This window comes from Microcebus murinus, chromosome 20, assembly GCF_040939455.1.
Source record: "Microcebus murinus isolate Inina chromosome 20, M.murinus_Inina_mat1.0, whole genome shotgun sequence".
Lineage (NCBI taxonomy): Eukaryota > Metazoa > Chordata > Mammalia > Primates > Cheirogaleidae > Microcebus > Microcebus murinus.
Genome location: NC_134123.1, coordinates 20060650 through 20085550, shown reverse-complemented (window position 1 = coordinate 20085550; position 24901 = coordinate 20060650). Strand labels below are relative to the sequence as shown.

The following is a 24901-nucleotide window of genomic DNA, read 5'->3' as shown; positions in this document are numbered from 1 at the left end:
GTGCAATTTTAAATATTTGATTTAAATAACTGGCCTGTGAATCAAATGACTGTGCTGATCTTACAGAGACTTCCTGGGGGTTTGAGCAGCTCTGAGCCTCCTGTGACCCGGAGGAGCTGGGTGTTAGGGAAGCCCCAGCCCATGGCTCCTGTGCTCCTTCTCCATCGGCCACAGCCCCCAGGGGACTGCGGGTGGGCTGGGATGATGCAGGGGCCTCGCTCAGGCCCTAGACCCCAGCAAAGGCTGGACACTTGAAGGCCTTACCTGGATCACAGGGTGGTGGCCTCACCTGGGGGCAGCAGGTTAATAGCAGTTCTGTTCATAACCCGGGAGGCATCCCTGGACAACAGTGGTGACTCCAGGGTGAACGGGAAGAACGGCGCTCCCACCCTGGAACACGAGGGACCGCCACAGAGTGTGGAAGACTTTCCACTGGAGCCATGCGGGGCCGCAAGGCTGTCAGCCCCCACACACTGGCTCCTGCCCTGGCACCATGTCCCTGTGGTCCTGTCACAGTCCCATGCCTGATGCCAACTCCAAACACTGGGCGCTCCCAGATCCTCCTGCAGCAAAGTGGGGACCCAGCGCACACAGGAAGAAGCTGTGGGGATGAGGGGGTCCCAGTCAATTAGGCCCCACCCAGGACCCTCTGCTTCCCACCCTCCTCAATAAGTTGACAGGACAAACAGGAATCCTGGGCAGGTGACCTCCCTCTCTGAGCCTTGTGGGGTCCACTCCCCTCGGGCCTGGGCACCCAGGTCTGTCAAGGGGGCAGGAGCCCCCCGCAAGGGGCTCCACAGGATCAGAGAAGGCCTCAAGGTCACTGTCCCTGGAGCCCCAGAGGGAGAGGTGAAGACCAGAGTGTGTGTGTTGGGGGGGCGTATTTCTCAAGGACGTGAAAAAACAGCGACAGATGAGCCACAGGCCCCACCTAGAGGCAGTTACCTCAGGGACAGGGCCCTGGGAATGTCTGTAGTAATAAGTGACTGGAACTGAGGCGGGAGGACCTTCAGGACAGCCCAGCTCCCCTGAACGCCACAGCATTTTCTTCTGCACAGATGACAAGCTGGAGCAGCAGCACTCCCTGTTTACACGCTACAAGGACCCCTGCCGCCTGGGGCCGGGGGAGGAGAAGCCGTGGGCCATCGGTAAGCGGGGGCTGGGGTTGGGGGGGTAGAGTACCAGGAGCCACCCTCCTCCAGGTTGCCTGGGCCTTGCCTGCAGTGACCCCTCTCGTCCCCTCCTCCCCAGGTACCCTGTTGGACACCAATGGCCTCTATGATGAGGATGTGTGCACCCCTGAGAATCTTCAGAAGTAAGTACCGCACTGCTGCAAGCAGGTGGGGGACGTCCCATCCAGATCAGCTCCCAGGTTGGGGACAAGGGACCTAAGCCCAGACTCAGGCAGTGGAGAGACAGGAGCTGGGGTGGGAGCCAGTGAGAGCCTCTATTGGGCGGGAACCTGCCCCTCATCTTGGGAGAGCTGGGAGCTGGGCCGGCAGGCGGACCTCACGCCCCCACACCCACCCTCATTACCCAGGTGCTGGCCTTGCTGAGACTTCTCCAAGCAACCAGGGGTCTCCAGGGGTTGTGTCCTAAGCCAGCAGCCAGTCTGGGTCACTTTGCAAGAGCCCACCCTGCCCTAGGCCCAGCCAGGTACAAGGAAGGGACCAGAATTTCCCAGGGCCAGCCCAAGGGTCAACTCCTGTAGATAAGCCATGGGGTATGGCATCTGTTGAAGGGAGCCCAGTGGCTCGTACCAATTAGGCAATAAAATACCAGCAGAGATAACACAAGCCAATCATTCTCAAAGGAGAGACAGTTCCATCCCAGCCACATTTCATTTTGAGCCCAATGAGACTTCCATAAAGGACATATTTGAGGCCAACAGCAGAGCCAATTTATAATTCACAGCCCAAGATTGCACAGAGTCACGGTGATGGTTCTTTGCAGCTAATTTGAGCCAATTAATTAGATTATAGACTAAATTTGAAACATCATCCTATGCCGAGAAAATTATCTTTTTATGAGATGATTAAAAAATGACTATCAGTAACTCTCAGATCATTGATGCTGGAATTAATTATCAAAGGCAAAGGACAGTAATGGATTATATTTCTGGGCTGTAACAATGTCTGAATGTCATTAGTGTATTTATCTGAAGGCTGATAAAAAACCTTGTAGAAACCGTGTTTGCCGGCCATGCCCTCTGGGCGCCCCTTTCAGTCTGTCCAGGCATTAACTCATCTGGTGGCCTGTGTGGTGACTCTGGTGGCTGCACCTCCTGCCCCAGATGCCGGCCTGAGCCTGCCCTCTGTGATGGGGGCTCCCACAGGGGTCCTAAGCCACCTCCCCAATGGTGCTAAGACCCCAGGGGACAGGCCAGCCAAAGGGAGATGGGTACACTGTGTGTCCCAGGGCAACAATGCCAGAAAGAGCGTCAGAAGACCTGGATTCAGGGTGTCGCATGCTCCAGCCAGCGCTTCATCTCCCAGCAGAGCCTTGCTCGGCTCTCGGCACCCACATGAGACTGCTCACTCTGAGAATGGGACAGCCTGTTCCCCGACGTCTTGAGGCCCACAACCACCATTCTAGTTTCAGAGGAGGGAATGGAGGCTTGGGGCAGTAACTGAAGGACAAAGCCACACGAGACTTGAGCCCTCGGATGGGGCATGGGCACTCTCCTGGTTCCCTTAGCCCCCTGCCAGCAGGAAACTACCCTCATGGGGGCTTCAGGGGCTTCCAAGAGAGAAGGGTCCCCAAACCTCATAGCAAAGACCAAGTTCCCCCAAACAGGCCCCTGTTGGCTCAGAGCAGAAGCCCGTTCTGGAGAGCAGGCAGGGGCTGTCATGTCTGATCCAGCCAGGGCCAGGAGAGTTCGGAAAGGGAAACTGAGTCCTGGCCAGCCCAAGGTGGACACAGGACAACCTGTGAAAGGCCCCAGAGTGCCCGAGTCAGCCAGGGACTTGCAGGTTCTGATTCAGCTTCTCTCAAGGTAGGCCCTTTTGGACCCACACGGAAGACAGATCTTATACCCAGAGGTCTGGCCTGACCCCTCTGCCTCCCACTTTGGGAAGAGACCAGGGCCCCACACATAGGACCTGCCAGGCCTGCGAGCTGGCTCGGGGGCTCACCTGGCCGCGCGTCTGTATGCACAGGGTCTTGGAGAGCGAGGAAGGCCGCAGGGAGTACCTGGCATTTCCCACCAGCAAAAGCCCGGGCCAGAAGGGTCGGAAGGACCTGCTGAAGGGCAATGGCAGGCGCATCGACTACATGCTGCACGCCGAGGAGGGGCTGTGCCCGGACTGGAAGGCGGTGAGTCTGGGACGGGGCCCAGGCAACCAGGACTGTGCCCAGGGATAGCAGGACCCCGGGCCTGCAGCTCGCCATGGCACTGAGTCTCCCTTGAAACCCCGCCCCCCAGGCCACTCTCTTTGAAAACGAGACCTGTCGTCCCTCCGACCTGTAGGGCCCTGGGATCCTCCAGGTCCTCCCCTCACCCCACCTTCAGAAAGATTCATGCCAACCCCAGACCAGAGGCCTCACACCCAGGAACCCCAGGCTGCCACCCCTGAGCTCCAAGGCCCCCATTTAGGATACCCTCTGGGCCTAATCAGGATGCTTCTCCCCTCCCCCACTCAACCCAGGAGGTGGAAGAATTCAGTTTCATCACCCAGCTGTCCGGCCTGACCGACCACCTCCCAGTGGCCATGCGGCTGATGGTGTCTGCAGGGGAGGAAGAGGCGTAGACCAGCCACGTCGCCGCCGGCGTCCGGAGCTGCGGGGCCTCTGACAGCCCTCTGAGCCGCAGCCCATCCCTGGGCCACATCCCCTCTGTGGAATGCCCAGTGCTGGGGGGAGGAGGGCATGGACCGGGAGGGAGCCGGTCAGGGACCAGGAGCCTGGAAGCAGCGCTGCTCTGGGCCCTCACTGCGGACAGACGAGTCAGGCCGGCCCGGGGAGCACCCGGCTGCCTAACCAGTGCCATTCTTTCAAAACGTGATTTTCTACAAATCTACAGCACAACCTAGTTTGTAACCCATGGGTTAGTATAAGGACCGGGTTTATGTACTCTTTGTATCTCTTCTTAAGCTTCGTCCAGGGTTCATTATTTTTGTCTGCTGCCAATGTTGTCTCGCATGCCTGCACCCTCGCATGCACGCTGCCCGCATGCCACGTGCCACGCTGTAGCCACACAGACCCCTTGCTCGGGCCTCACCCAAGGCCAAACTCCAAACACAATCAGAACCAGCCAAAGAAGCACTTCTTGGGCACGGCCGCCAGCTCTCCCAGCGTGGCCGCCAGCTCTCCTGCTCCAGCCCCGACGGCTCACTGCAGGGACCTGAGGGCTGTGTCTCTATCGCCAGCCCAGGGCTCTTCCCAGGGTCTTGCATTCAAGGGCGATTACATTTTAAAAAGAAAAACAGATTAAGTTAAAAACACAATCAACCCTTTACTTCAAAGGGTCTGCAAGTCACTCACAGAACTTTTGCTCTTCCTGATACAGGGTCCCTTCCCGCCCAGGCATGCCGGGGTCCAGCTGGCTCTGGCCGCCATAAAGCCTCCTCCGGGAGACTCGGGCCTGGGCAATGGAGCCATAAACGGGGAATCTGAGAGAGCACCTGCTTTTTTTTACAGGAAGAAGGGGACTCAGCATAAAGGGGGGTGGGAGGGCCTCATTTTGAAAATGACAGATTTATAACTTCTCTTCTATCAAAATCAACACATCCTCTTCTTTCTACCCTCCGGACACCTCTCTGGTTCGGGACCAATCCTTCCCTGGGGACTGTCCCCACCCAGTGCCGGCTGAGCTCAGGAACCGCATGCCTGCCCCCAGGTGGGGCTATGGCTCTGGCCCCCCAGGCCCATCCTCAACAGCTACCCCAGCCAACGCCAAGGCTCTGAAAAGGCAGGATGCCAAGGAGAAGACGGCCTGTTCCCTCACCAGTGTGCAGGCTGGGGTGGCAAGGCCGACAGCCACTGCTGGGCAGGGAGTGGTACTGGTTGGTGTCCAGGCACAGAGCCACCCTGCTACTGGGTCCCCTGGCTAAGCGTGGCAGAGCTGGCCAACAGCCCACGGTCCCCCATCTGCCTCCAGGCCTGGGGGAGGCCTGCAGCTCCCAGGCCCCCTCGGCAGCACTGCCTCTGCCCACCTGCCTTTAACAGACAATGGGGGCTGCTCCCCAGTCACGTGGCGAGGGTTTTGTCTGTTTCAAGGTGTAAGGCTCCAACTTGAGGGACTTTTTGACAACCCCAACTGGTCTCCCCTCCTCATAGCACCCCAACTTTATATCCAGCCTGGCTCAGAGCCAGCTCTACCTAGTGAGGCTGGAGGGAGCACCAGGGCCTGCTGTCAGCCTCCTGGCGCTGGTGCACTGACGCTGTGCCTTGTCACCCACTCAGCTGCAAGAGGGACTGAGGGGGCCAAGCAGCCAGCCAGACGACAGGCCCTGTGCCGGAGGACAGTCCTGCAGAGCCTGGTTAACTTTGCAAGGACACGCATGCACAGTGACACTGGTTTGTCTGAACCCACCTGACCTAGGGAGCACCCCCAGTGCCAGGCCCCTGCTCCCCAGCATCAGGAGCCAGGAAGGGGCTGCTCACGATGAAGGCACTCCTGCCTGGGCACTCTGTCCTGCCCCAGAGCCGTGGCAAGGCTTGGTGGCATGGAGGCCCCCACCCCAGGGTAGCCAGGACTCTGTACTCACAGGCTACAAGGGGAGCAGCCAGACCCATAGACCAGACCCCAGTGCACCTCCCATCACCCCAAGCAGCCTCCCCTCCTGGGAGTAGCAGGTGTGGGAGGCGGCCACATGCTTCCCTCCTCCCAGCTCACAGGGCGGCCTTAGGCAAGTCATACTGCCCTGTGCCTCAGTCATTCTGTCATCACAGGTCGCCTCTGCCTATCCAGGTCCTGGTGTCCAGAGCAGGGACATCCCGTCTCCCTGCTCCTCTCACACCTCCCTTATCACCAAGGCCACGACCACCCAACCACGTGTTCCACGTGATGTGCCTGTGGCCTCCCAGGCTTGTGTACAAGCCAGGATTTTCCATTTTGATTTTTAAAAAAGACACAAAACATCGCCAGGATCTCAGTTTCTGTGGCATCTAAGGCCTGGGAGGAGGTGGACACAGGGTCACCCAGCTCCTAACTGAGGCTCTGTGCCTGCCCTGAGCCATCTCAAGGGAAGCCATGAGGTGGGGGTCCACTAGGAAGGCACTGTTCATTTCATTCATCCAAAACCTCAAGTTTTAAGTATGAATATTAATCTTGATGCTTTTTAACTATTGTATTAACTTGCTGAGATTTAGAAATACTGTTATAAAAAAGAAAAAAACCCAACTTTTTAAATTTCTGTATTTTTTTTCTGTATTGTATCCTCATGGGACATTAGGGGTTTTCTATGGTAAGCACACCTGAGGTTTTGGTAAACACATTATCAAATATATATCCAGATGACTCTTCCCTAGAAGAAAAACAATCTTTACACCTGATAAAATATTTTGAAAAGAGAGGTCTTTTGTTTTGTTTTCCTTTATTGGTGCTGAAAGGAAGGATGGATACTGAGGTGAAAATAAAACTGTGAGGCTCAAGGCTGGCGTCCTCCAATTATTTTTGAGCTACAAGTGGGGGCTGGGCCCTGCTCTGGCTCCAGACTTCAGGGGCTGTGGGGAACTGCTGAGGGGAAATGGCCTTTCCTGCCAGAAGGACACAGCCCAAGAGTGCCCTAAAATGCAAAGACACCAGGCCATTTGGGGGTCTCTTACTAGGTGTCTCCTATTTCCTCTGAGCTTTGGGGCCTAAATGACAAAAAGGCACTTGTGTGGGAGAAACAAGGCCACAGCCTCCAGGGTTCTCTGGCCATCCCTGTGAAGCAAGACTGGGCTGGGCAGGGCTGGCTCTGCACTGTACCCATCTGCCCGGAGACTCTGGTGGGGTAGGGGTGGGATTCTGACCCACAGGAAAGGGCTGCACCTCCTGGCTCCCTTTCCTGACAGCTGCTCTCCTGGGTCTGCACCTCAGGAACTACCTGGAGACAGCTCCTCCCTATCCTCTGAACATCAACCAGCCTAGTGCCCAGGCCTGAATCCTGACAGGCCACCAGCTGTTGCTACACTGGGGCCAGAGCCCAGATGTCCATAACTGTAGCCTGGTGAAGTTACCCACAGGGCAAAAGGGCCAGAACACAGTCCTCTCAGCCCCCGCCCTGTCATTCAAACCCTGGGGACCCAGCCACGACTCGGCATTGCCACCCTCCACAAGAACCTTCCTAGCTGGAGCCAGCCAGGCAGGGATTGGTAGATTCCAGAGAGCGAGAATGCAAGGCAGGCTCCTGCCACCGCTCTGCCCACCAAGAGCGCAGCATGGCAGCCCTGCGTGCGGCCCCAGCAAGACGCCTGAGCTTCATTCACTTCCAGGTAGGGCGGCAGATATCACTGCCTTGGAGCTTCCCAAGCACCTCAGAACCACAAGCAGGGAGGTCTGGTCTCCCTGACCCCTCCAACGGCTCCGAATTTAGTCACCAGCCCATGTTGCCCACCACACCTGGAGCCAGAAGCTGGCAGTGCAAAGATGCAAAAACGGAAGGGGTCTCCTCCACGCCCTGAGGCCGAGCAGGTCCCTGGAGAGAGAGGAGCACGGTCCACCTTTCTTCCCCAGAAAGCCACGCACCATTCAGAGCCCGCAGCCTTGGGCTACTTTATTTCTCAAGTGAGGGTCAGTCCAAGGTGTCTGCGAGCCTGAACTCCATGGTGACATCTCCGGTGTGGGGGTGAAACTCCACAGTGTAGCTGACTGTCCGGGGGCCACACGGTGGCACTGTGGGATCTGGAGTGGCGCTGAAGAAGTACACGGCCTGCTTGCAGTGGGGGTTCCAGCGGCAGTGTCCCTGTGAGGGAGCAGCAGGAGGACGGTGAGGGCTCCCGGCAACTGGGCAGCCTCCAGCCCAGGCACCTTGCAATGGGGAGAAGCTGCTCAGGGGCCAGGTAAGCCAGGGCCACTGGGGGCTTATCATCTGGCCTAAGAACTTGTGACAGGAACACCCAGAGCACAAGGGGTGGAGAGGCCTCCCAAGTGGCACCTGTTCTCCGGGACAGCACACACTTGGGGCCTGGCGCACACAGCACTACCTTGTCTCCCAGAGGCTCCAGGAGGCCGGTGCTGAGCATGCTGCTGGGCGCCAGCTGGTACTCCATCCACAGGACAGCCCCATGGCTACTCCCAGGCCTGCAGGTGTTGGGCCAAATAGAAACAGTCACACAAGAGACTGGGGGGGCACAGCCACAGCTCCCTCTGCTTTCCAGAAACCCCTGGTCTTTCTACTTCCTTCTCACACAGTCAGGAGGTCCCAATACTCTACCCAACACAGAAAAAGCTATGGAAGAACCAGTGCCTCAGGCTGAGGTCTAGAAGGCTTGAGTGCAGCCCTGGCTCCAAAGGCTGAAGACCCCTCCCAGACACCCCAGATGGCAACCCTGGCAGCTCTGGCTCTAGGCAGGTGATGGCATTTGCCTGTGCTGCCTGCCCCTTGCCCAAGGAGCCCTAAGGAGCTCTGGGCTCAGTTCCCCCAACCCCAACGCCAGTTAGAAGGTGGTTCTTCCTCAGGGAAGACACAACTCCTCTCCATGGAGGGAGCTGGAGCTGAGCCTCACCCGTTCCTAACCTGCTTTCATTCCCAGGAGAATTCGGGGAATAGCCCACTAGGTAGGCATAGTAACCAAGTTCACATGTCTCTGCAGCTGTGATCTGACAAGGGGGCCTCAGATGTGGGGCTGAGCATGGCCCACTCTGCTCTCCCTCCTCACACCCGCACGCCCAGAGCTGTGGGAGCCACTACACATGCAGGGCCACTTCTGACAGGGACAGGCAAAGACAAGGCAAGGAAGTGTCATCTGCCACTTGTCAGCATCTCCCAGGCCAGCTGTGCTTCACCACGTGGGTGGTAACTCCTAGGGCGCCCCCTTCCTGTCCCCCACACTCTCCGGAGCCTACACTCACCGCCTCAGTTCCATGGCGCCCTCGGCACGCATGGGCTGTTGGGGGACAGGCTGCTGGAAATCAAAGGTCAGCACATGCTGGGGCTCGGAGAGGCTGCGGCAGGGGTACTCCCACAGTGGGTGGGGCTCGGCCTCCTTGCTCTCTCTGAAGTCCAGGGCATGCTGAGAACAGAGATGGGGACTCAGGGTGTGCAGAGACAGAGTGATAGCCAGCAGGAAGAGGCCCCGCCTGGCCCAGGCGCCCAGGGTAACTGCAGTCATGTGGGTCAGGGGGTGCTCACAGAGGTGCTGAGCTTTGATCAGACCAGCGGGCTTCTCCCCTTCCTGCCACCGGTCAGCCAGCTCCTGGGCATCACTTCATTAAATTGCATCACTTCCATTTAAAAATGGATGACAGTGCCTCTTAAGCTATTCTGAGGACCAAATGTCTACATCATTATGAGAACACCTGGAACCTGGACACTTACCCGCAATGACTGACCACTGCGGCTGTAAGACCCACCACCAGGAAACACCTGACAGGGCTGGGGCAGGTCAGAGGTGGACAGAGAACATTGCCTGTAGGAGGTAAGCTGCCAGTATCTACTGCACAAATGACCTGCAGGAACACTTCTTACACACCCCTCCCTTGGAGTGGAGTGCCCAAAATGAAAATGGCCGCCTCAGAAGGTCACCAAAGTGCCTTTTGCAAAGGTTGTCCCAACAGAAAACAAGCTGCTGGCACGGCAAGAGAAGTCCCAATGATGTGGTGACATACAGACCCCAAAGATCCCAACTCAGGGGTAAAAGCATGGGGCCAGGAACAGGCCTGGTATATACAGTGGCTCTTGGGCTAATGCTCATGGTGAACTAACCAAAATGGCAGCACCAACCTCACTGCCGCACACAGAAAAGCTCTCTGCATGCTGCCTCTGCTGGCCAAGCTGGGCCACTCTAGGGAAGCCAGATGTCCCTGTCAGAGGCCCGTGGCCATGTGGAATGGGTGGGTGGGGCACTGCTCAGAGCTGTGGCCCTGCCTACCTGAATCATGTCATCCATGATGTGCATGTCGAAGCCTTCACAGTCACCACAGGGGCTCCGGATCCGCCACAGGTCCTGTGAGGAAGGTGCGAGCCCTGTCTACACCTACCATGAAGACACAGCTGGCACCCACGCCTGCCTCAGGCGCAGGCAGTGTGGCAATGAGAACTAGAGGCACAGCATGCTGCCCCTACACACCTGGAAAGGAGACCCCTAGGCTGACGGGTGTCAGAGATGCCAAAGCCCCAGGACAGTTTCTGTAACAGACTATGGGGGGAACTGCAAATCCTGGCATGGCACTGAGCCTTCTAGGAGGGCTCAGTCAGCTGGAGCACCCAGGCTGGGCTTTTACACTTCTTGCCCAACCCCTCTGAACACCATCTCTTTGGGAAGAAATTTATAAACCAATCCTCTGAGGCTCTGAGCCTGTAAACAGAGAACCAGGATGCTGGAAAGAGAAAAAGGTCCTCCAAGGGAGGAACCCAAGTACACTCAAGCCAGGCGACCTTCCCTCCTTGCTGCCTGAGACTTATGCTTGGGAATAGATGTTGATTGCGACACAACATCCCCTCTTTGGCCATGAAAACCAGAATTCATGTGGAAATCTGACTGGGTTAATAAATAACACAAAACAAATGCCCAGAAATTAAGCTTTAGAGCCATTAAACTACCAATAGTAAAGCCATTCTTATAAAAGAAATATCAAATGAGATTCACTCTACATTCCAGGTTAAAAGCATTTCAAAATCCTTTTAATAAAAAATGCCTTTCCCAAAATGACTTTGTGACTGTGGTTCTGCTTTGATGAGCAAATTAAAATGAAGCTTTTCAATTTTTTCCTGCATAAAGAAGCTGACTCTCCCATCTCAAAATGCTTTTAACAATTGGAGCCTCGGCTCTTAATGAGAGCAGAGAAAACTGCACAGCGTGTCTTCTGAAATGCTTAATTTATACTTTTTAATTATTCTGATAAGCCACAATTGTAAAATGTCAACACATAGCCATTTCCATTTCATATGTCAAATGGCTACATTTCATTTTTTTAAAGGCAGGTTTCTTCTATTCAGCCCACAGTGCACTGATCAGAAAAGAAAGGCTCAAATCATCGAGGCCTGAGTTGCTCTATCCACACCCAAGGTCTCTGCAAGAAAACAAGGTTCCCTACCCCTCCTGCTTTTGTTTTCTATAAAACGCTCAGGGTGGCCTACCCTGAACTCCACGACCACAGCGTGCAGCGAGGCAGCCTGGGGCATCACCACAGCACCGGGCTCCAGGTACCGGTCCACGGCTGTCCGGACGTACCAGAAGTACAGGTTGTGCCACGGCAGCAGGCTGGTGGTGAAGAACGGCTCCCCCAGGAGGAGAGAGACCTAGTGGTCAGGGCAAGAAGCAAGACCCAGGTGTCAAAAAGGCGAGCTGAGCAGTGAAGGACAGGTCCCAAGTTTCACAGGAACCTGGAAGTAACGGGCCATTCATTCGTTCACTCACTCGGTCAACAAACAAGCATGCCACATGTGTACCTGCCCTTGAGGACACAAAGAAGAGAAATAGATACGAGTCCTTTGCTCAGGAGTGCAGAGGGGAAGAGGGAAGTAGACAGGATAGGAGCTGTCCTCACCTGACAGACAGAAAGAAGGGGTGCATGGAGGGACCCCAGAGATAAAAGCTCCAGAAAGGGCTTCTAGAACGGCATCCTGTACATCCCCACTCAAACCTTTATCATCACAACTTACCAGTGCTTGTCTGTGTCTCCCTCACCAGGCTCTGACCACCACCAAAGTGGGGACACTGGCAGCTCCCAGCAAGGCACCCGACCCAGAGCAGATGTTCCGTGAAAATTTACAAATAAATGAACAAATGCAAGACCAGGGGGCAGAAAAGCCAAGGAGTGGGGAGAGGGTCCTCCAGGCAGAAGGACAGGCGAGGCAAGAGCAAGGCCCTACGGGAGCTTGTCACGTGGCTGTGAAGAAGGTGGACAGGAGCCACACCACCCAAAGGCAGCTAAGGACAGGTTAAGGGGGCTGGACTTGCCCTGGAGACAAAAACGGAGCCACCAAAAGCATTCACCAGGAGTTCAGAATAGGAAGGAATGTGATGTGGAAGATCCCTATGAGGACCGTGATGTGTGTGGAGCTGGGGATGGGAGGTGACCCAGGTGAGCACTGTGACAGTCCAGTCAAGAAGCAGGGAGTCTGCAGAGAGAAAGGAGAGGAAGATGTGGCAGGTACTGAGGAGGAGGCCGACTATCCAGGGCTTGGGCTTGGGCATGAGTACAGGGCTAGGAAGAGATGACAGAGACGCAGCAGCAACACTGGAACACAGCCAAGGGCTGGCCCTGTGCACACCCCGCCCCCTGCCCCCAGCACTGGGCACAGGGCAAGAACACCTGCTCTTACCAATTGTATTCAATAGGGACCTGGAGTCTAGCCAGGGAACCACATAAATGACTTGCAGAATTTAATTATCTTCTATACCCTCATCTACGAGGGAAAAAAGAGCAACTTGTAGATAAATATTTATAGCAGCACTACTTACAACAGCCCAAAAGGAGAAACAACCCAAATATCCCTCCACTGATAAATGGAAAAATAAATGTGGTATATCCATACAATAGAATATTATGCAGCAATAAGAAATGAAGTACTGATTTATGCTACAACACGGACAACCTCTGAAAACATTAAGCTAAATGAAAGAAGCCAGAAATAAAGGACCACATACTGCACAATTCCTTTCTCATGAAACGTCCAGAATAGGCAACCCTATATAGACAGAAAGTAGAACAGTGGCTGCCCAGGGCTGGTGGGTTTGGGGACAAATGGGGAGTTGACTGTTAATGCATATGAGTTTCTTTTAGGGTAATGAAAATGTTCTAAAATTAATTTGGTGATGGTTATACCACTTCACTAATATACGAAAATCATAATTATACATTTAAATGAGTGAATTGCGGTATATGAATTATATCTCAATAAAACTGTTATTTAAAAAAAGACGTGGGAAAAAATGGGCAAAATTAAATAGACATTTCACCAAACAAAATAAACAGGATAGCTAATAAGCACATGAAAAGATGTTCAACATCATTAGTCATTAGGCAAATACAAATTTGAACTACAATGAGACATCACTGCACACCCACTAAAGTAGCTACACTAAGACTCAGCCTGAATGCCATAGTGAGACCCCCATCTCTACAAAAAAATTTAAAAATCAGCTGACCATAGTGGCATGCATGCATCTTAGTCCCAGCTAATCAGGAGGCTGAGGTGCCTCTCTTGAGCCACCACTCAAGACAGCTACTGTTTTGAGCCCAGGAGTTTGAGGTTGCAGTGAGTTGTGATGACACTACTGTACTCTAGGCCAGGTGACAAAGCAAGACTCTCAAACAAAAAAAAGACACAATACCACGTGTTGGTGAGGATACCAAGAAACTGGAAACTTCATACGTTACTGATGGGGGTGTAAAATGGTACAGCCACATTAGATAACAGTTTAGCAGTTTTTTTAAAAGTTAACCATAATTACCATACAATCCAGTGATTCCATGACTGGGCAACTGCCTAAGAAAACTGGAAAATATATCCTAACACAGGCTTATACACCAATGTTTGTAGCACTGTTATTCAATATAGCCAAAAACTGGATGGAAACAATTCAAATCTCCATAAGCAAGTGAAGGACAAACCAAACATGGCACAGACACACAATGGAACACTGTTCAACATTAACAAGGAACAAAATACTGACACATTTTTATAACACGGATGAACCTCAACGACACTATGCTCAGTGACAGGAGCCTGACACCAAAGCCCACATGACTCGTTATTTCACCTGTGTGAAGGGTCCAGAAAAGGCAAATGTATAGAGACAGAAAACAGATCAGTGGCTGCCAGAGCCTGGGGTAGGTGTGCTCACTGACTGCAAAATGGCTCCAGGGAACCTTGGGGGTGATAGAAATGTTCTAAAAGGAGATTAGGTGACAGCTGTATAACTCCATACATTTACTAAAAATCACTGGATTGTACACTTGAAATGGCTTCATTTTATGGTATGTCAATTACATCTTGGTAAAACTGTTATTTAAAAAAAAGGATGGCTAGAAGGATGAAAGATAACAGGCCACTTTGGAGAAGTCCAGTTTGAAGGGCCTGTGGGATATTCAAGGACAGACAGGCAAGAGATTTGAATCCAAAAAAGTAAAGAGTGAAGATCAACTCTGATGTCACTGACTGCTGTACGGGCAGGGATGTGATACTGGAGAGGCTCAGCTAGAGAGGAGGGACAGGAGAGAGCACCACGGAACAACATGAGGGAAGGACCAAGTGAAGGGGAGATTGACATCGAGGAGCACCAGCCAGAAAGTCTAGAGCAAAGGAACCTGGGGAAGAGTCTCTTGAGAGTGGAGAGCTCCGCAGGGCCACGAGGGCCAAAGGTGGAACAGACGAAGCCTGCAGGGAGGTCGTGGCTAGTAACAAGGTTCCTGGTGGAAGCAGTTGCAGGGCCTGGAAGACCAACTGAGTGGGAAGGCGTAAATGGGACAATGAAGACAGTGCAGCGAAGGGAAAAGGGGAGAGGGACGTACTCTTCTCCCACAAATCCCAACAGAGCTGCTCGGCCTAACCTTGAAGGAGCAGAGAGGAGCCAGAGTTAAGAGGAGTGCAATCATTTGCTTATTGCGCAGCTCTGTGAAAGCCTCAGCACACCCTGAATGATGGCGACTTCCTGGCTGGCAAACTATGTGGGGGACCCACTATGAGACCCAGAGGACAGAGTGGTGCTCGGGTCTATCTCAGTCAGCCCTGTCCATGCTGACACAGCCCCAAGGCCACTGCCCGTCTCCTGCTACTCACCTTTTTGCCCTCGAGGTCTGCATTCGTTAATAACTCAGGCCGTTTCTCTATGATATTAATTTTATCTTCCAATTGGTTAGCCTTGAAGATCTTGGAAAAAAAAATGAAATTACTGTATTGATACTTAAGTATTGTTTTTGTCTAGGAAAAAAACCTCTCAAAGTTACATTATCTGCTTCAAGTTTTCTGGCCAAACAATTCTGGAGCACCACATTTACTTGCTTTGTGGAAATTTCCCCTGCACCACCCTGAAGTGCAGCCTACAGACCAAGGATGAGAGCATGATTGCAAAATGTAGCAACAAAAGAAATTTCTACTGCAGGCTCATAGCAGGACCTAGCCCAAGCCTGCAGTTCTGGGGGAGGTAGGCTCCCCTTTGGAGAGGAAATCAAACCAATCACTGGCTGGGGGAGAAATAAATACCATCTTGGATTAGAAGCAGTGATTTCCTGGGCACTGGTGTCACAGAAATGCATCATACATTCAGTTCTACCACTGCAGAGACTTCAGTTTTCTTAGTTTTATGTGAAGAGAAAAGCCTGAAGTTCTTCAGCCACAAAAGAGTACAAGCATTTGTGTCTATTTCAATGACAGCCCTAGCTTCTGAGCCGTTCTCCAGGCAGGAGCCAAGACAACGGAGAGCAGTTCTCGCTGGCGGCTGCCACCCAGCTGCCACACTCCATTCTCTCACTGCTGACTCTGCTTCAAAGCCAGCGATCCCAGACTCAGAAAGGAAGGCCCCCCAGGTCCCCTCATTATTTCAGTAACAACAATTATCACTTACTTTTTTCATCAGTTTATGAGAAGCTGCTGAATTTTCAATTGTAAATACCTAGAGAGAACACCACACTATCAGTTCTAAGAGATTCACTTAGTAGGGGAAGAAATTAAAAGATTCAAACGTGGCAAGATCATTCAAGGCAGAGGACAGCACCTAAGCAACGCTACCCGTGCTCAGTCCCTACCTGGGACAGTACCTGCATTGTGCAGGGGCCCCATAGAACCTGAGCTGCGGCTCCATGGCAGCACTATGGCCCGACTCCTGCCTGCACACACAGGTGATAAAACCCCTCAGCCCCGAGCCACGCATGCTGCACACACAACGGTGGCATCTGCAAAGAGCTCCAACTGCAGGACTGCATACAGGGACTGCCTTAGGAAGCTGACAGAAGGGTATAGGCCCAGTACCTGCTCTGCCCCAAGGTGATGGGCCAGCATGGGGAGCAGACTGCCGTCGCTGACACAGAGGCACACGCTGCCTGGCTTCAGCATCTGCAGGGGGAGAGCAGTCTCAGCACAGGGCTTCTTCAGGTTTGTCAGGAGATTCCTGTCAGAGCTGACAGAAACACCTCCCTGCTCCTTGACCACTCGCCCAGACTCTGGTTGTGAAATCTGATCTTCCCCTCAGCCCACCCTTCCACCGCAGGGCTGGATCCTCCTGTGCCCCCGTGTGACCATGCTTACCTCCCAGGCCCCTGCAGCAAACACCCTATCCTCACAGCCCTTGAGAATGTCTCCCCACACACCCTACTGTCAGGAGAGACCTTCAACACAGGCCAGAAGGCCCGGAGGTAAGCCTGCCCTACCTGCCTGGAGGAGGCCACCTCCCAGTCTATGACAGGCTTCTTCCCTGTCTGGTGACAGCACAGACAGCTGTGGACCACTCAAGGCTTAAGTGACTCTTCAAAGGAAGGGATTTTTTTATGGGCCCCAGACTCCTCTGAGACAACCTTTGGAGGGCTTGGATCTTTCTCCACCACCCAAAATGCATGCATGTGCACGTGTGCACACATATTTCTGTACACAACTCCAAGGAGCCCAAGAGACCCACCTCTACTCCTGTCTGTGGTCCTCAGGCTGAGTCCCCTGCTATAGGTAGCAGGGAGCAAAGGTTTATAGGCAAGAAACTTGCATGATCAGATTTACATTTTAGAAAATTTTATAAAGTTAGCAACAGATTAAAAGAGGAGAGGTGGTAGCTGAATCCACTGGGATCACCCACACCAAGTACTAGTGCCCACGAGGGCAAAGGCAGGGCAAATGCAGGGGCAGGGGGAGGCTCCTAGCCAGAGGCTGTCACAGAACAGCAGAGCAAAAGCCCTTCAGGAAGTCCAGTAACAAGCGCTCCAGCAAGTGCCCACCCCAGGAGGAACTCGCTGAATCCACTCACAGACAAAGGAACACAGAAACCTAAATTGGCATAATAAGCAGAGTGCTGGGGCCCTGGAACAAGCTCCTTCTTGCCCACCGTAAGCCGGACACTTACAGTCCTCAGGGCCTGGGTGTATTGATCAGTTCGGTTCTGATCATTGATCTCTCCAAAACGAGGCCGGGTCCAGAGCAGGTGAGCCTGGCAGTCACACACGGGGCGCATCTGGCGGACTCTCACGTTCTTTTCAGGGCTAGGCCAGGAGATGAACAGACACAGGTGACAAACACATCTTCAGGACTCCAGCAGACATGAGTCTGGACATTGGTTCTTGAGTAAGCTTTAGAGGTTGGAGGAACCTCCAACTGGAAACTTTTCACATGTGTCTACTCTAAACGGAGTCCAGAGACTCATGACGACCTTTTTGTACACACAAATGGGCACTGACACACCCAGTCACAAACCTTTGCTCTTATTTTGTTCTTTTCAGATACAAGTGGGCCCATTCACATCTCTATGGGGAATTTACATAAATGCAGTCTCAAAGGCCCAGTCCTCCACCCCTACGAGGCTCGGGCATACCTGGTCGTCTGCAGGCTGTACCATACACAGTAGTCATCATGGTGGGCTACCAGGCAGAGGGCTGAGCCCTGCACAACAGGCTCCTCTTGTGGCAGGAAGTACACACACTGCATCCAGTGGTCCCGCCACTGAAATGGGGAACAGAGAGTCAGCTGTCAGGAAGCTACAACAAGAGCAATGCTTCTTATCCAGTAGCCAAATATCAGTTTTCAGGGAGACCATGATGTATGCTACAGCTGGCTACTGTGGCCAAAGAGACATTAAAAAAAAAAAAATTCTCAAGTCAGACCAGCAGCCCAAGAGCCTGCTGGAACACTGCTGGCTTTAGGAAGACACAATGTGGCCAAGGGCAGTGGCCTTTCAGGGTTTCTCAGGGGAATGGACAATTGCAGTCTCCAGCCCCTACCCAATCAGAGCAGCAACAACGCTCTCTCTTCGCCATGAGGGTGTGCTTAGTGTTTCACTTGAAGGGAAAAAACAAAGAGTTTAAAGCTCGTGATCTGGAGGGGACCCGATTATGTATAATCCCATGGCACACATTCCAAAAGCTTTAACAACTAGAATTTTGCCTTAGAAGTGATTTCAAAACACAAAAAGATCAAATGTAATACATTAAACTTAACTGGATCCTAGATGGAGGAAAACAAAGGCTACTAAAGACATTTGGAGAAAATTAATGAAATTTTATTTTAGACCATATGTTAGATGATATTATGGAATCACTGTTAATTTCTTAGGTGTGATGATGATATCCTGCTTATACTGGAGACTGTTTTCATTCTTAGGAGATACATGTTGAAGTATTTAAGAGTAAAGTGCCATGTGTCTGCAATTTATTTGCTTTTTCTTTTGTTGTAGAGACAGGTTCTCACTATGTTGTCCAGGCTAGTCTTGAACTCCTGGCCTCAGGTGATCCTCTCGCCTTAGCCTTCCAAATTGCTGGAATCATAGGCAGGAGCCACTGCACCTGACCAGCAACTTACTTTCAATTTAGCAAAAAACTGTGTGTGTGTGTGTGTGTGTGTGTGTGGAGAGAGACGGAAGAAGTGGGGGAGGAAGCAGAGAAAGAAAGCAAATGTGGCAAATGTTAACAATTGACAAATTTAAGTAAAAGAACTATTGGTGTTCATTTTTACTTATTATATAGATTTACAATTTTTCAAAATAAAAAGTTGGGAAAATAGTATAGAAAGGTTTTGTTTGGTCTATTCCTTGAATTAAATGAAGTTTTCAAAGAACTAGAACACTCTAAATTGTGAGACATGGTTTATGAAGAACCCGAGTAAACTTTTAATAAGCTGTGCTGATCCCTACTACAAACCCTATGTATAGGATTCTATCCTAAGAAAAACCACACAGAACAAAAAAGGAAAAAGCTATATTCACATAAATGTACAAATCACAGAATTATTTATACTAGCAAAAACTGGAATCAACCCAAATGTCCAGCAGCTCAGACATGGATATATACATCCTCCTGTGGAGTACTCTCAGACATTTAAATGATGACTGTGAAGGCTATGGAACAGCATGAAAAACACAGAGAAAAACATTGACACAACCCACTCATTTGGAAAGACATCAAAGAAAGGCAGTTATTTTGGGTGGCAAGACCACAGTGATTTTTAACTTATTTTTGTTTTATATAATGAAGTTTATTACTCTTACAATTTTTAAGCCTCTTTTTAAAAAAGAAAGAACTGTTCTAAAAGGTAGATGCCTGGCTCAACTCACGAGACGACCACCTACACATTCTCTGTCATCTTCAGGAACTAACGAAAGAAAACTTGACCGCAGTAAGAAAGCAAGGGCATGGCTTAGCACATAAGAACATGTCCTACCCACATGGTCTTGAATTTAACAAAAAGACAGGTAAATAACATTTCCATGTATGTTCCTATTTGAACATAACAGGAAGAAAATGCAAACCCAACCAGATATACTCTGAAAAAAATAAGTAGAAACAAGGAGGATAAAACAGGTTCTCTTAAAAACAGTTATTCATCCCCACACTATGCAAATTTAGCCTTCATGAACCCTCCATGCTCCCATGGTGCTTCCCTGTCATCAGTTCTCCCCACACTCCCCACCACAGGAGCCTCCTGGGGCCTAGCGCTAAACAGCTGGTGACAACCCACTGTGCCAAAGCTAGACAGGCTAAATATATTTAAGATCAAAAGGGTTTCATGAATGCATGAGGAAGATTCATTAGCAGTTTTCAAATTCCTAACAATCTAAAAGTCATCACTGGTAGAGAAAGGACACAAGACCCACTCCACTACTTCCTAGACACAGGCCCAGCTCCAACCCCTGGAGCCTGCTGGGTCTCAGTTTGGGTGCTGCGGTGGTTACCCATATGTCTCACATGAGGATTCAAGGAGAATACACATACACAGTAGCTTTGAAGATATGTAAAGTACTAATATTTAAATTATATTCTTTTGCTAAATTTGCAACCATCATACTCCTGGAGAGGAAGAATGCAATCCAGTGCCAATCTCAACTCTGTGGGTGAATTCTGAGTGACTCACTCACACCACACACACAACAGAGGCCTTGCAGGACACCAAGGCGGTAGAGGGAAGTTGGCACACACTGGCTGGATGTCCACCTGCCCACCTGGGGCCAGGCAACTGGAAGGTAAAGTAGAGACTGAGTAGCTCCCGACCTGAGTAGTAACTCAGGGAGGGGCTGCAGGAGCTGCAAAGGCCTCCCACAAAGTCATTATTATGTGCACCTAGAACCGACAGGTAAGCAACGAAAACAAAAGCCAGTGGTAAACACCAGGCAGGCTGGAGACAGAACACACAAAGGAAAGTGCCTAGGACATTTTTGGGTAAAGAGAGGAGGTTTTATTTCTCAGCCTTGAAACACCTTTCCTGCTTTTTGTTCTTTGAGTATGTGTGTTGGGGGAAAGGAGGCTATGTAACATGCACATGAGAGGAAATTCAAAAGATACAGGACATATAGTGGAAAAGAAGTTTCCTTTCAGCCAGGTGAGGTGGCTCACTCCTGTAATCCTAGCACTCTGGGAGGCCGAGGTGGGAGGATCGCTTGAGGCCAGGAGTTTGAGACCAGCCTGAGCAAGAGTGACATCTGATTTCTACCAAAAATAGAAAACGTTAGCCAGGCTTGGTGGTGTGCACCAGTAGTCCCAGCTACTCAGGAGGCTGAAGCAGGAGGATCACCTGAGTTCAGGAGTTTGAGGTTGCAGTGAGCTGTTATCATGCCATTGCACTCTAGTTGGAGCAACAGAGCGAGACTCTGTCTCCAAAACCCCTAATTTCCACTCCTCTTCCCAGAAGCAAGCATTTTTACCAATTTCTGGGAATTCTTCCAAAGATATTCTTATATACACACCACATATAACTATACACTCATAAACACATACACTCTTAATTCTACTAATACCAATGTTGGTATACTACATATAGTTCTACACCTTTATTTTTGTTTTACTTAATAATACATCCTGGTGATTGTTCCACATCAGTGCAGAGAGAGCCACCTCATCCACTGAAAGGATAATGGACTTAGTCCCTACTAGTGGCCTTTAGGTTGTCCTTTTTCTTTAGGTTGTCCTTTTTCTACTAAACCAGGGCTGCACACACATTCATTCTGCACGTATGCCAATCTATCCAGAGCCCAACATCTAGAAGTGGCATCACTTTCCAACCTGACAGAATGGGCCACCCTGTGCTCCATGAATGTCCTGGCAATTTTCTTTCCTGCTCTTTCTCCAAGCTTTACCAACACAAAGTGCTATCAAACTTTTAAACTTTATACACTAATAGATGAAAATGATATCTCATTGTAGTTTAAAGTTGCGTCTCTCTCTCTCTCTCTCTCGACAGGGAATCACTGTGCTGCCCAGGCTGAGGTGCAGTGGCTGTTCACAGGAACAATCAGCACACCATTGCCTCAAACCCCTGGGCTCAAATGATCCTCCTGCCTCAGCCTCCGGAGTAGCTGGGACTAGAGATGCACACCACTGTGCCTGGCCAGAGCTGCATTTCTCTTTTATGAGTACTATCCCACGTACTCTGCATCTCCTTTTCTGTAGTTCATGTCTCTGCCCGCTTTCTATTGAGCTGGAGAAGGTGGATGTTGAGGCTACAGAAAGTGAGGCTGTGGTTCTCCATTCCAAGCTGATGTGAGCCCCCTGGGATTGGTGGGGTGGAGGGGAGAGTGAGATCTAAGAGTGGCTCTGCCAGCACAAGGGAGAGACAGGAGCTAACTCACCAGAGCTTCTCTGTTGCTCACCATGTCCACGAGTGCTGACTATGAATTCGCCCTGAGAGGGCTGCCTTACCACAGCTAGCCTTTGCTTTCTTTTTAAAAACTCTTCTTGGCCTTTGATTCTGACATAGTACATTCTGTCTCTAAATTCTTGACTCTAAGGTTCAACTGCTACTTTCCTACAACCATGGACAAGTTTCCTGATTCACATGAAAACATGCTCAGCTCCTGCCTCTTACCTGGAGCCCATCTGGATCTGAGTGTGCCCAGAAAGGGGCCATGGTGCACTTGATCTTCCCCTCAGGGTCCATTTCAATGTCCCACCACGAGAGAACCACCTGAGCTTGGCCAGATGCCAGAGGTTCAAACTGCCTGCTATGGCAGGCTGCTGAGCTACTGACTTGCTTGCTGAAGTCCACACTGTGGAAGAATATTCAGGAACTTAAGCATATTTTAACCTCACACACTCCATTTTTAAGCTTTTACTGTGACCTCAACAGTAACGATACTTGGTTGCAAGGGACTATTTCTTTCAGAGGCAGGTGACATCAGCTACGTTTCCTTCCCACTCAGAAAGAACCTCCAAAGATCCAAATTCCATCAAATGTCTCAAAGTGCCAGCATCAGGGATGGCTCCTTGGTACCTGAACATAGGCAGCACATCACTGAGGACTGTGAAGTCGGCTAGTGACACCTGGTTCAGCTGAATGTCATAGACGGAGGGTGCGCCAGGGCACCTTTCCACTTCCAAGGGAGGGACGATGACCTGCTCTCCAAGGCTGGTCTGAACACGGATAGGAAAGAGCTTGTTCCACGACCACATCCTTCTGGACTCTACCAGCTGTGCATAGACGGTTGCTCGGTGAGGCACTGCCTCACAATTTTCCTATGTTTATATTAAAAAACAAAAGAATAACAACAAAAAAATTAGGTACTCAGACCCAGAGTGATTCCTATTGATCAAAAGAGGTTTATTCATTAATATTAGGTCAGTTTGATAACATCTAACACCTGACTACTATTAGGATAGTGAATTGTTTTCTGCCCTGAGCCCTCAGGAAAGAAAAATAAAGGAACCAGATTTTAAAAAGAATACACATGATGCCTAAAATGATTTGTCAGATAAGTTCCTAGCTACCTGGCACTCTTAAATACTTCAAAAATAAACCTTAACTGTCATCACACTGATGAACTCCCACACTGACATCAAAAAAGAACACAATTCTGACTGCTAAGCAGTCGTGTCCCTTTCAGTGACGCTCTGTCCTGGCACCAGAACCAGAACCAGAACCTCCTCATTGCAAAGCCCAATGGACAACTGTCCACCCTCAACTGACCTGACCTGCTGCCATCACCCAGCACTACTGAGCGCTCATCTCACACAGCTGTGGCTCTAGCGCCTTGTCAAAATTTCCTTGTCAAAATACTTCGTTCATTCATTCTACATCCTCTAATACATCAGGCACCAGGGACCCAGTGGTGAAGAGGACACTTGCAGCTGCTACCTGCATGGAAATTACAAGTACCAAGTGTCTCTACCTTGGCACTACGGGCCTCTTGGGTCAAATGACCTTTGTTGTGGCTGTTCAGGCACGGCAGGATGTTTAGCAGCATCCCTGGCTACTCAGTTGCTTCCTTCCCACTCAAAAAGAACCTCCAAAGGCCAAATTCCATCACATGTCTCACAACCACTGCATCTCCAGACCTTGCTCTGGTGCAGAAGCGCCCCTGCAGCCAAACTCTCACTCCCCATCTCCTGCCAAGGCTGGGCTTCCTCTGCCCACCTCATGAGGGGGCTCCCCAAGAGCTGGTCTGGACCTTCTTTGACCCTCCACTCTCTTCCCGCGGTGACCTCAGCCACTCCCTCTTCATCTACCAAATCCATGGTCTAAAGGCCTCTTGGTCCTCTCTACTTGGCTGAGCTCAGTAGTTTGAGTTTAGATAGCTCAAACTCTGTATGTCCAAACTGGCCAGCTCACCCTCCCTCCTGCTCACCTTCCCAGTGCTACTCCTTCTACTGTACTCCTAGTCAGCAGGGAGCACCAAATTCCAACCCAGATGCCCAAGCTCCAAACCCTTGCCCCACTCTCAATGCCTCCACACCTAAGTAACTGCCAAGTCCTATGACCACTTCTCAGGCCTATGTCTATGGCTGTGGCCCACTTCATCTCAGCACCGGCACGACTCCTACAGCCTTTTAACTCACCTACAGCCTCTGGTCTTGCTCCCAATGGCTCTCTCCAAGACTGCCTGCCTAAATCTGCCTTTAATGCCCTGCTTCAAACCCTCCCACCACCACCCTGCCTTCTGGATGACACCCACCCACCACCCTTCTCGACCTAGCCCCCATGCAGCTCCCTGGCCTCATCTCTACAACCTCTCACGCCTCCCACGCTATACGAAATCTACTGCACCAATTTATGATCACACCTTGTGCATGCTACTCTCTGCTGCCAGCAACACTGGCCTCTGACCACTTTTTTTCAACACCAACTCAGCTCAAGCATCATCTTCCTTGATGCCCTCTCTGCAGCACGGGCAGGACCTCACCTGCACCAAGCACCATCAAAGTGTATCCCAATCTGCACTGTGATGACCTGTTCACCTAGCTGCCTCCCCCGAGGCTCCCTTCACAGTCCTGCTACACAAAAATGGGCCTGGCAAGATAAAGGTGTTCAATAAATGTGTCTGCTGAGATCGATTGCTGGGTCACTTCAACAACCATGGGGACAATGTGTCTGATACCCAAGCATCCTGGTTCCATGACCTCCAATAAAGTGGGAAGAGGGAAGTCTTCATGGACCAGCTGTAACTCCTTCAGACTCTTAGGGTGGGAAGCCCAGGCTAGCAATCAGAGTGGACAATGGACGCCAGGCATCCCATAAGGGGAAACTGAGGATGGCTGCCTGCACACCTTTTAAATAAGATCAAAAAAAGACAAACTGGGCACCATGAACAGAATTCTAAATAGCCTTGTTTTCTGTTTTAGGGATTCCTCTAGTGGTTTTTTTTTTGAGACAGAGTCTTGCTTTGTCGCCCAGGCTAGAGTGAGTGCCGT

At 51.1% G+C, this 24901-nt stretch overlaps 3 protein-coding genes across 6 annotated transcripts in view; 2 read left to right on the top strand and 1 right to left on the bottom strand.

Moving 5' to 3' along the window:
• SMPD3 (sphingomyelin phosphodiesterase 3) overlaps window positions 1–6594 on the top strand; it is an 81139-nt gene extending 74545 nt beyond the window's left edge. For both annotated transcript variants that reach the window (XM_012742357.3, XM_012742358.3), the window contains exons 6-9: window positions 1059–1148; window positions 1252–1315; window positions 3159–3315; window positions 3648–6594. In XM_012742357.3, coding sequence (XP_012597811.1) covers window positions 1059–1148; window positions 1252–1315; window positions 3159–3315; window positions 3648–3749 — 413 coding nt within the window. In that variant the 3' untranslated portion in view covers window positions 3750–6594. The remainder of the gene's footprint in view (window positions 1–1058; window positions 1149–1251; window positions 1316–3158; window positions 3316–3647) is intronic.
• SLC7A6OS (solute carrier family 7 member 6 opposite strand) overlaps window positions 1–24901 on the top strand; it is a 319699-nt gene that overhangs the window by 263170 nt on the left and 31628 nt on the right. The gene's annotated exons all lie outside the window — the stretch shown is intronic.
• The window catches only part of PRMT7 (protein arginine methyltransferase 7), a 41092-nt gene continuing 23865 nt past the window's right edge, over window positions 7675–24901 (bottom strand). For all 3 annotated transcript variants that reach the window (XM_012742354.3, XM_012742352.3, XM_012742353.3), the window contains 12 exons: window positions 22488–22729; window positions 22083–22263; window positions 17605–17732; window positions 17140–17275; window positions 16062–16145; window positions 15658–15705; window positions 14874–14963; window positions 11226–11387; window positions 10018–10092; window positions 8999–9159; window positions 8131–8227; window positions 7675–7889 (listed from right to left, as the gene is read on the bottom strand). In XM_012742354.3, the coding sequence (XP_012597808.2) occupies window positions 7719–7889; window positions 8131–8227; window positions 8999–9159; window positions 10018–10092; window positions 11226–11387; window positions 14874–14963; window positions 15658–15705; window positions 16062–16145; window positions 17140–17275; window positions 17605–17732; window positions 22083–22263; window positions 22488–22729 (1575 nt within the window). In that variant the 3' untranslated portion in view covers window positions 7675–7718. The remainder of the gene's footprint in view (window positions 7890–8130; window positions 8228–8998; window positions 9160–10017; window positions 10093–11225; window positions 11388–14873; window positions 14964–15657; window positions 15706–16061; window positions 16146–17139; window positions 17276–17604; window positions 17733–22082; window positions 22264–22487; window positions 22730–24901) is intronic.